Below are 12,149 nucleotides of genomic sequence, written 5' to 3'. Positions count from 1 at the left end.
ATCAGTCCTTCAGACTATCAGTACTGGGAAACCGTTTCTTTTTTGTCTTTTTGGTAACTTTTTAACAGTGCACACAGCCTCTTATAGTGCAGTGGGGATACTTTTGTATCACCCTAGTCTTACAAAATGCACAATATCCCACAAAACAGCTTCCTTCCTTTCTGTTATTAGTGAGTTCTCAAATGCCTCTTGAGATCGTCATATCAAACCCTTTTACCATGAACGAGGGCAAGTAACCATGGATAATCCAAAAATATATACATATTTTAATATTTATCAAAATCACAACGATCGACAATACATATATTTAAAAACAATGACAGTCCGAATCATATTTCATCTTTACATCAACATATACACTTATACATGTGACTCATATGACAAAGAAAGAGGCACCTCTAATCGAGCCCCTTTTGTGCCTTGGCAGTGAGCCACTTGATGACGCTACTGAATTCCTGACCAGTGGTACCCCCTTAGAATGAGAGGGCAAAACAATGTGCCTACACTTCAAAATAATGTGTTTCTAGAACCAACAATAATTTTTGGAAAATGCACAAAAATTAATTTAAATTCCATTCCTTATTGGTGCTGTCTTCAGGGCACTTATTCTTATTTTCATGTGTTCATATTCATCGCATGACATCACAAGATTTAGCCATATTTCTAGCATTTCTATAAAAACAAACACAAAAAAAGGATCTTAATACCATGGTTACTATGACTTATGACATATCAAAAACTCTTGAGGCACCCATCACACCTTCACCTTTATGTAATTCTCAACAGAAGGATACATTTGTTTCTATTGTCATCAATACCCATAGGGGACTGTTTCCCTTAAATTGCTTTATTTGAATGATTTCAATATTGAAAAGTTTAAGACAAAATATACCTTTTGGACAGGTCCTACGCATTCGTAGGAAGTGCAGTCGGAAAGAAGATTTTGACACAAATAGCAAAGACCTGTCAGCCAGACTAAAAGCCAGAGGTTATCCCTCGTATATTGTCCGTAGATCGATGAAAAGGGCAAGAAATACCAAAAGACAGGACTGTCTGGTGACACAACCACGGGTGAAGGAAGATAAGATAACATGCGTTTCCACTTTCTCACCAATTAGCAACGATCTTTGCAGATGCATACTTAAAAATTGGAGTATGATCAATACCGAAGAGTTTGCTATCAATAAACCACGCTTTGCATTTAGATATATGCCGAATTTAAGAGATAAATTGATCCACACATACAGAACACCCAAAGATGGGAGTGATAATACTCAACGCGCGCTCTGGAATTTACCACCTGTAGTTGGCCATTTTAAATGTGGGAAATGCTCAGTTTGCCATCTGACTGCAAATTTGAAGAGTGTTGACCTGAAAGGCAGAATTTGGAACCTAAAAACCTTCACCAATTGCAATTCGAAATGGGTTGTGTACGCCATACGATGTCCATGCGGTCTTCTGTATATTGGCAAAACTAAGAGACCTATTCGGCAGAGAATCTGTGAACACAGATCTTGCTTTAAAAATGGCGTAGCAGAGAAACCCTTAGTATCACACTTCAAGCCTGCCCATCATAGCCCAGATGACATTCATTGGTTTATTATTGAAATAATTCTTCCCCAACCCAGAGGTGGCAATAGGGATCTGAAACTAAGGCAGGCAGAACAAAAATGGATTTATTCCCTTAATACTGTGAAAGAAGGCCTTAATATCTCGATTGAATGGGCATTGTTTGTTCATCATAAAAAATGATTAAGAATCCATCCATTGACCTGTTTCACATAGGGCCTGTATCCCATACACAAAAGATGCAGGATAGTTTTTTCCTGCTCCAAGATGGTGGGCACTTTGATGCTGCAAATATTTAAATAAATATTTATTTATTTACAAAATGCAACATGTTCGGTCTAATTTTTTTATATAAGATTGACATGTCTGAAATATGACTGTGTATCCATTTTAAATGGATCCGTAGTCCAATAGATGCACGTATTTCTAACTTGGTGTGAACAAATTGATGTTTCCCCTTTCCAAAATGGTGGGCGCAGACGTGAGAGAAGGTCTAGATATCTCGATTGAATGGGCATTGTTCGTTCATCATAGCAAATGATTAAGAACCCATCCATAGAGTTGTTCCACGTAGGGCCTGTATCCCAGATATAACAGATGCAGGATAGTTTTTTCCTGCTCCAAGATGGCGGGCGCTTTGATGCTGCAAATATTTATTTACAAAATGCGGCATGCTTTGTCTGAACTTTATACAAGTCTGAAATAGGCCCGTGTATCCATTTTAAATGGACCCAAAGTCCAATAGATGCACATATTTCTAACTCGGTTTGAACACATCGCTGTTTTCCCTTTCCAAAATGGTAGGCGCAGATGCATCGTTAAAGACAGGCCCACATAGTACAGGAGTGGTTTCCTCACGTCACCACGGAAGCGCTATTTGAAGCCTCAAGGGAGGAGGATAGCACGTCACGTGATTTTCAAGTCAGGTGATACGCTACCATAGGAAGTAAGCTGTTGGTGAAGCTGTTGGGCGCTTGGAGGTAAGAAAGCAAGCAAGCAATATCTTTTTGCTGCTGCAAATCTAAAGTATGGGGGTCTAATTCCATTCTTACGGATGTTTGACCAGGCCCCGAGAGGATTAGATTCCCAGAAGACGGACGCCGTATAGGCGTTTGAATACGAGACGCGGCAACGTGATTTGCACGCCACGTCACAACATAAATGAGCCCCCGGAGGAGCGATCATAATGGGTAAGCACTGTTGTGGCCGACCCAGTGTGGCTTGAAAGGTGGGGGCAGTAACTCTCACATAAGGTAATTGGTGATCCTGTTTCCTCTGTAGTATCAGAAAATGAGGTGGCTGAATAAATCAGGCTACTCCAAGCGAATACACGCGAGGAAAGGAAACATCAGGTCACGGCGGGATTGAAAAAGGTAATGATGCGTGATGGCATCTTCAAAAAAGTGGGAGAATTATAGTATTTACAACCATTGAAAAGGGTACATGGAAGAAATATGAGTGTGTACTTTCAATATTGAAATCATTCAAATAAAGCAATTTAAGGGAAACAGTCCCCTATGGGTATTGATGACAATAGAAACAAATGTATCCTTCTGTTGAGTATAACATAAAGGTGAAGGTGTGATGGGTGCCTCAAGAGTTTTTGATATGTCATAAGTCATAGTAACCATGGTATTAAGATCCTTTTTTTGTGTTTGTTTGTTTTTATAGAAATGTTGGAAATATGGCTAAATCTTGTGATGTCATGCGATGAATATGAACACATGAAAATAAGAATAAGTGCCCTGAAGACAGCACCAATCAGGAATGCAATTTAAATTAATTTTTGTGCATTTTCCAAAAATTATTGTTGGTTCTAGAAACACATTGTTTTGAAGTGTAGGCACATTGTTTTGCCCTCTCATCCTAAGGGGGTACCACTGGTCAGGATTTCAGTAGAGTCATCAAGTGGCTCACTGTCAAGGCACAAAAGGGGCTCGATTAGAGGTGACTCTTTCTTTGTCATATGAGTCACACATGAGTCACATTTATAAGTGTATATGTTGATGTAAAGATGAATTATGAATTGTGACTATGTCATTGTTTTTAAATATATGTATTGTCGAGCGTTGTGATTTTGATAAATATTGAAATATGTATATATTTTTGGATTATCCATGGTTACTTGCCCTCATTCATGGTAACAGGGTTTGATTCGACTATCTCAAGAGGCATTTGAGAACTCACTAATAACAGAAAGGAAGGAAGCTGTTTTGTGGGATATTGTGCATTTTGTATGAATTTGTCCTCACCCACAGAGCCCCTAAAAAGAGGACTTTATAGCTCTAGATAGCTGTTCACCCTAGTCTTTTACATTTGGGATTTTTGGCTATTTTTATATATGCCTAAAGACAAGCTTGTGGCAGCAATAACGTTTCTACATTGTATTGTTTTTCTTTTAGTGTGCACATTCACATTTACCATGTATGGCTACTAAATGTGGCTAGTGGCCTAAAAGGACTGTTGGCAAGTTCTTTGGCCATATTGTTGTGGCCTTTTTTCTGTCTTATCAGGTCAGGAAATCCCATATACGGTCATGCACTTGCCTGGGAAAGGTGCTGTTGCTTTCACGTCATCGTGATGCCTTTGTGTGTGCTTGGCCCAGGATGGGGGTGGGATTGTCTGGTCCCACTCCACATCCATGGTGCCAGAAAGTCTGATGGTGAGACATGAGTTAAACCCACAGTGGTCCCTGAATGGTGCAAATCCTTACCATTGGAGGGATTGGACTTGCTTCTAGGATTTAGGATAAGAGGACTCCTGCAGCCATTTCTTGAGATCAGCGGTGGAACCAAGTATTCTGTGTAGATGAGCAGACAACCTAAGATCTGTGGACGACTCCTGAAGATGCCTAGCAACCTTTCCTGTGATTGGCCCACTGAAGCCCTGCTGCAATACCTGACCTGTGAAGCCTCCGAGCGGTGCTTCAACCCTTGGACCTGTGTTATCTGATCCCTGCAAGTGTAGGATTATAGAGTTGATAAACTAAGTTCAGAATTGGCCAGGCTAAGCCCCCATCAGTTTGTATTTTAAAACTGTATAAATATCTGATAAAACTACTTGATCGTGCAAGCATGCAAATGGTGTGAATCCAAAATGAAGCTGCACATTTCCCTTGGCAGACTAGTGTAGATGGAGACCAGCGGCCACTGCACAAAATAAGAATAACATACCAGAGCAATTGCTGATGAAAATGCTGCACCTTCATTTGATGGACTGTCTGTTCTTTGAGCCACTGCAACCTAGGACGAAACCGCAAGATATGATGAGTAACAGAACAGGCATCTGAAAAGTGATGAGTGGTCTACAGGAGTGAGTGAAGTCGAAGACCACATTCTTAGGCGTTTATGCACATAAGCAAATTATGAAAAATATTACATAATACTGGTACTCTCAGTATTCTTCAGGGAATGTTAAAACGAGTTGGCAACATATTTTTGCATACCTCACCAATATCAGCAAGTATCTAGTTCTATACTATGAAAGAAGCCATAGTAAAGTGGAATTATTAACTGTTACTATTTAGCCCAACAGTTATTGCGGTTGAAGATAGAGAGAAACTAAATCAAGCCCCTGAATGACTAACAACTCAAATCCACCTTTCTTCAAAGCGCAGGGTGCTACCAAAAGCTTCCCAAAAGAAGCAGAAGCATGCTTCCTTGATAGTGCAAACATTCAAAGAATGCCTACAGACGAGTGAGCGGGCTGACCAAGTTTCCTAGGACTAAAGGGACTGACAGAAAGCATTTAAGGAACCCATAGCAAGCTTCAAGTTTGTGGGAATGACTCAAAGTAAACTTGCTAAGGACAGAAGACACCAAAAGAAAAACTAATGAAGCTAGAGGGGACTTAGAATAAGGTTCACAAGTTTACCACTTCTTACAGCAAGTAATCTAAGAAGCATGAGCAAATGTCTTTAAAGCTTTAAAGAGGGGAAGGTGGCGGCTCTTACCTGGTGTAGGAGACTCCTAGATTACCAGCATGACCCAGCTGCAGAATGCCCTTGGAAAGAAGGTCTCTGTCTGCAGGAGACACAGCACTTGGTAGCAGGGCTTTCAATTTACCTCTGCGATCCACACAACAGGGAGCAGCAGGAAATGCTCTCATTTGACGTCGCAGCTTCTTCCTGGCCACTACCACCTCCCTCCATCTGACAATGTAAAAGCATCATGAGATATTTTAATGAATGCACCAAAGTTTGCAACATAAGCCGTGAACAAAAGAACACACTGTTAATCAGTCAGTCATCACAATTAAAACAGTTATATCCCAGTACTGCTTCAAAACACCATTCTGAAATCAAGGGGCAAAAGAGCGAACAATGTCAATGCTCAGGTCAGTATCATCTTCTAGACATACATTACAGACCGGGATTGTAATTGAGCAGGGCCATTTAGCTTATGACAGGGTCAGGTACCAGACCCTGTCAAGGAGGCGTAGGGACCCCTCTCAACGGTGGCAGGAGGTCTACCAAAGTGTTTTCCTGGGCCAGTCTTGCCCCAGAGGCTGGATGTGGGAGTTGTGAGGGCCCCAGTCTCTGCCCCTTCTACATGTGCCTGGATGTAGTTGACAAGTGGCACTTTTGCTTGCCTCATGCCTGTTGTGACCCATTTTGGCCACGTTTTTCCTCTCATCTATTCCAGGATTAGAGCCAGAAAATCCGTGTGGCAGAGAATGGGAAACACAACCCACCAGTGAGATAGAGACAGTGAACAGCAAGACAACAGAGCGTTGCACGCTGCTGACCAGCAATTCAGATGCTCATCGGACATGGAACACAAACTCCGAAAAAAAGACTCAATTGTAGCAGCCCACCATTGCGGGTTATTGGCAGACACGCTTTCAAAAGTGGGGCAGGATTGAAAATAATGTTCTGTGTCCCCCATCTCTGTGAGAAAGGGGATGATAAAAGGGAAAGCAGGAAATAGGAAAAATTGGTTTGTTTGGGTGAGGGAGGTGGAGGCAGACCAAGAGACCAGCGGAGGATGGATGATTCCGTGGAGAATGGAGGAGGATTATTCAGGCAGTGTGCAAGGTGAGGGACTGGTTGGTGTGAGAAAATGGTACTTGGGTTTGAATGAGTGTGTGTATGAGTGGAGTGGTAGGAGCGAGTAGGGAGTGACAGAGGATAACTGTGAGAAGTGAAAGGAGGGTGAGGACAGTAGAAGGTGTGGGTGGAGTAGTAGTGTAGAGGAGGGAGTAGTAGTAGTTTGTAGGAGTGTTAGTAGTGTGGAGCAGGAAATAGTAGAGAGGAGCGGGAAGAGAGAGTAGTAAGGGCTAAGATAGGAGGGTGGAGGTAGACCAGATAGGAAGGAACATCGGAGGGACAGAAGAAGTGTCAGGGAGAGAGAAGAGACAGTGGTTTGAATAGGTAGGGGGAGACCAGGAAGAGTGACAGCTAGATCTACAGAGAAAAATAGCTGTACATGCAAGGGTAAAACCAAGTAGGGGCCGAGTGTCTGAAAGACACCAAATCCACATCGTAAATCATCTTGGGGATTTAGGATATAAACCCTCTATATTGTTCCCTGAGGGAGATAAGGATACAGAATGTTGCCTTTAGGCCATCGATTTCCAATTTGTTTTTTATTGTGTTTATGGTGTTAACAAACAAAGCTTACACAACACAACATAATTAACATATATTACCCATAATCAAATAATGTATCACAGTGTACAATTCAACTCCAACTTATTATACTAATATTTCCAATACAAATACAGAAATACTAAAAACACAAAATACATATAGTCAAGTATAGTTTCCCATTTATCAATAGTTAAGCCTAATCTTTTCCTTAGTAGACCCAACATACTATAAATAAATCTCGGCATGGGTGCCTACCATCCTAAGTAACTCTTGTACTTGTACTTTATCTGGACGCATGTCCAGATAAACATTATGAGTAATCGGATTATGTAAACGTGGGCTCTAATTGAATTATAGATTTATCAAATGAATGCTGTGTAAACAGTGCAAAACTGCATACTTTAACAAAGGTGAGGTCCCGCTACATATTTGTCTCCAAAGCGTTTCGAAGAAGAGAGGCAATATTAACAGAATAACTAAAATGGAAGATATGCAGATTTAAAACTAAGTATTCTAGAACAAGATGCGTCAAATTGAAAATTTTGTTTGCACAGTACCTGCACATTTCTGTGCAAAATACTGCTCTGGTTATCAAGAGATTAAGCCAACATTTTATAAAAGCAATACTATATCACACACTTGCGAATTGAATCAAATAAGGGGTTCTCATTCCGAGCTTTTTATGCTCAAATTTTAACTGGTTGATGAATTTGTATTTCATAATACTTTGACAAGTATTGCACCAATCTCTGCCACAATAATTGGTTTTGGCATGCAGAATTTTGAATGAATGTGCTCATCGTAAATCCATACGGAATTCAATAGCATTTTACATTTGTTTACATAATTAGTTTTTTGTCCTGGGCGTGAGATTTTAAACCTTCACATAAGGAATTCCTAGGAGGCGGCAAAATGTGCCTGCACAGAATAAGTCTTTTCCTGGTTAATCTCATATTCAACTAAACCAGCACCAAATCAACTCTAATAGTGGGCATAGGTAGAACATTTGATAAGGCCACGACTTTCCTCCAAATAGGTCTCTCTATAGCAGTCAGATCTAACTTGTCCAAAAGATGACGGATTTCTAATCCATACATAAGGGAGTATACAACTTTCCCTTCATAAAACTTAATCAATGGCAAAAGGGAAACTGTCCTAAATTTACTATTAATACATTTTGAGTCACTAAGTGTATAGCTTTTTAAAATATTTAATATTGTTTACTGTTAGGGGAGTTTCCTGAAGTCCCACTTGGAGGTAAGACTTTAGTAAGCTATCCCAGTGGTTTGTAGATCCACCCCCACCCCTCAACTCTTAGTATCAGCCTGTACTACTCAGAGACCTTGGTAGAGTAGCAGAGCGGTCAGGCCTATCTTAAGAGGAAGATATGAGCTGTAGGTATGTACACTGAACTTGATTAGTAATGTACATCAAAGAAACACTTACACTAAATGTATAGATTATATTCACACAAGAGTCACTGGTAAACACTCAGCACAATAAACCAACACACATAGGTATAATTTACAATACTTTCCAAAGGCCACTTCTTCGTTGCTAGTTGCAGAACCCATACAATCGTTACAGGAGTTTGACAGGTCTATGGTTCTTTCGGTAATAACGGGCACCCACAAAGTAATACAGTAATTGCATTTAGTCAGCATACATATAAGAAAGTGATTTCAGGGGAAGGAAAACAATTGATTCGTGTTATTCTAGTTGAGCTTCAGGTTCTAGAGGCAGTTTCCCTGCCCAGCAAGTCTTTTAAAGACCAAAATGCAACCCTAGCTAAAAGGAAATTTGGAGAGGCTTAAAGTCCTGAAAAGCAGCAGAAGTAAAAGCTTCCTGTGGATACTTTCTAGTCTCTAGGAAAGAAGATACAAGAAGACTTAACCAATGTTAGAGACCTTGTTAAAGGACTCGCTAAAAGGACACAAGCAGCGGCTTGAGTCGGAAGAGGTGGTTGCCCGGGACACCTCTATGTGCACTCCAACGCTCTGGAGTGATTTTCCGGAAGGAACAAGTTACTTACCTGTAACTGTTGTTCTCCAGCATGGGTCTGGCATGGATTCACATGCTCATGAATATTCCCCGTCGTCAGGCTGGGAATCCTCGGTAAAGAAAAAATCATTATCAGTTTTGTTTCTGATCGGTCTTTCTTAGTAGTAACCAATCACTGGTCTCTGGGTCAAACTGCCCCCAGCCAATGACTGCCCTCTCCCTATGCCCCTCCCCTGGCAGCCATCCTCAGATTTGGTAGCACGTAAGGTGGCAGTATGACCAAGTGAAGAGCCGCAGAGGGGTAGGAGGGAGGGTTCGTATGTGAATCCATGCCAGACCCATGCTGGAGAACAATAGTTACAGGTAAGTAACTTGTTCCTTCTCCAGCATGGGGTCTGGCATGGATTCACATGCTCATGAATATAAGAATACATAGAAGTACACACATGCACAACCACGGGAGGTGGCAAAGGCTCAACATTAAGCATTACATAACTCAACATTAAGCAACTCTTACCTCCTCACCAGGCCCACCTTCAGGCGAAAAAGGTTGCGCAGCACTGCTTGGCCGACCCTGGACTCCTCCCTGGAATCCCGGTCGACGCAGAAGATGTGCGTCGACCTCCACATAGCAGCCCTTCAGATGTCCAGCAAGGGTACACCAGACAACACCGTGGTAGCAGTGATTGTTCTGGTCGAATGGGCTCTCGGACGGCCGGGCAGCGGTGTAAAGACTGGTAGGGGGTGTCTGTACTTCCGCTCTCTACATGGTAGAGGAGAGGCACAGCGGACCCCAGCCAAGATTCTCTATAAGGTAGCAATGGACGAGCAATCGAGGCCTAGCTTCTCAGGAGGTGATGTGGGCTAGTTCTTAAGTACAGTGTAGTCCCCGAACCCCCACAAAGGAATGTCCACACACTGTATTACTGAAAACACAGTCTTTATATAATTAATATTCATAAGTATGTACACGATCACAATAATGCACTTTGTACTTGGAAGTCAATAATGATAAATATATACAGTTCTAAAGTGGTACCACTAATGTTATCCAATCTCATTAAAGTGCATCAACTGTACGGTTAAAATGTCACACAGATTAATAACGAGGAAACCAGCAATAGAGATATGCAGGAACGTAAGATGGTTGAAACAATAGGCAGAATACTGACCCCTACCACAAGGCACAGTTCTGTGTGGAGATCCCCCCCCCCCCACCTGGGCAACCTGTAAATAAAAATATATCGCACAAGCCCAGTCCATATGATCGATAGTCTCACTTCTTCCCATTAAGGTTTTACCCCCCCCCCCAATGTACCTGGTGGAGTAGAGGTCTCCGACGATGCGTCGACCTATCCTTCTTGAGTGACTCCCTTTCAGGCAGGAGCCAGGGATCATCGAGAGGTGTCGAGGACCTCGGCGTTCGGTGTCGGGGAATCGATGGCCCTTCTTGAGTGCCCTCCCTTTAAGGCGAGAGTCACGGGTCGTCGAACGTCCGACCGTGAACAGGTTGAACTATGGCCGTGAAGTGGCAGCTTCGTTCCTAGCGGTGCTCGTCGACGACAGAGCGTTGGTGTCCTGCAAGGAAGAGGCGTGCGGGGCACCTCGGTGACGATAGTTCTAGACCGCAAAGAGATGAAGAACTGTGGCCCAGCAAGGGCGTCGAGTCATCGGCGTCTCTGTGGTCTTTAGGTGGCGGGAAACCCACCGGTGGATACCGATGATCAATTGAAGTTCTTAGGCAAATGGGAGCACGGCGGCTCCGGTCGGCGACGGCGGTCGTCGACAGTGGAAAACAACAGTCCGAGTGCTTCTCCTTGGAGTTCCGCAGCAGTCCCCGTATCGGGTCGGCAGCCTGTCGAAGGTCTGTCTACCAGAGAGCGTTGGCAAAGATCAGCTGTGCACGATGGTCCCTCGTAGCTCGGGAAGAGGGCGCTTTACCAGGTCCTCTCTGGGTCAGTCCTTGGAAACACAGCAGCTTTCAGATTGCGAGGGAGAGCCACAGCACTCCTTCTCGTCCAGCGGGGTTTCAAGGTCAAGCGTCAGTTACTCCAGTTACTCGTCGTAGTGGACTTCAGCTTCTGAACACGATTCCTAGCAGTGAGAGGTCCCCAGATATACTGTTGATCTCCCATTCATTCCGCTGGGTCACACTCAAGCATCCAATCACGACTACAGGCATTCATGCAGGTAGGCAGCCAATCAAGCACACGGGGTATTAAGGCCATTCACTTCTCTCCAGACACTTACAACAAGTTATGTGTATTGGGACAAGTACCAAGCCATTCAACACTCCAAGCCGCATTCATACCGGTTTTGGGCAGGGCTGGCTCAGTCATTGTGTCAACCACCAGATACTAGACATCCACAACACAGAATACATATTCGTCACACACACTATTCACCCAGGTCCCACCCACAGGAGGTACGCACAACCTACATCACCGGGAAGGCTCCAGCTAGTCTGGCCGGGCCTTCACAACACCACCATATATGGCATTTCCACCCAACGGTCAGTCAGGGGGAAGGGACAGAGTCAAGGCTTCCCAGGACCTTGGGAAAACAAGGTAATGGGTAATCGAAAGCAAGCGGCTACAGGGGCCATCTTGTTTTCCATCAGGGATCAACTGATCCCAATGGCAGGGCCGGGGTATCCCAAAATGGAGGATACTCCGTGCACCCGTCAAATTCAGCATGGAGCTGCCACCAGCCCATACTCTGCTCTGTGGGCCACCCACAGGTGCCCAAAAACATACACTAGGGGCACAGGGTTGTACCCCCACCCATGGGTGCCATAAGGGTATCCCACTGGTCCGTTCACCAAACCAAAAGAAAGAGCTGCACCGCCAGGAGTCCCACATGAACTCCTGTGCGGAAAACCGACAGAACACACGATAAAAAGCAGTAAAGGACAAGGATACGGAGGAACTGTCCCTCCGATGCATTTCCAGCATCACAAGTGGTCGGTTTGCCAACCAGTGACAGTGCA

General features: G+C 43.3%; 1 protein-coding gene across 1 annotated transcript in view; it reads right to left on the bottom strand.

Moving 5' to 3' along the window:
* Window positions 1-12,149, bottom strand: part of MCM3AP (minichromosome maintenance complex component 3 associated protein) — a 1,669,219-nt gene that overhangs the window by 517,959 nt on the left and 1,139,111 nt on the right. Inside the window, exons 18-19 of the mRNA XM_069616041.1 lie at window positions 5,522-5,719; window positions 4,743-4,811 (exon numbers count right to left, since the gene is read on the bottom strand). Of these exons, the coding sequence (XP_069472142.1) occupies window positions 4,743-4,811; window positions 5,522-5,719 (267 nt within the window). The remainder of the gene's footprint in view (window positions 1-4,742; window positions 4,812-5,521; window positions 5,720-12,149) is intronic.

The sequence above is a fragment of the Ambystoma mexicanum genome, chromosome 9, assembly GCF_040938575.1.
Source record: "Ambystoma mexicanum isolate Mex_15411 chromosome 9, UKY_AmexF1_1, whole genome shotgun sequence".
Classification (NCBI taxonomy): Eukaryota; Metazoa; Chordata; class Amphibia; order Caudata; family Ambystomatidae; genus Ambystoma; species Ambystoma mexicanum.
This window is presented reverse-complemented; position numbering and strand designations above follow the sequence as displayed.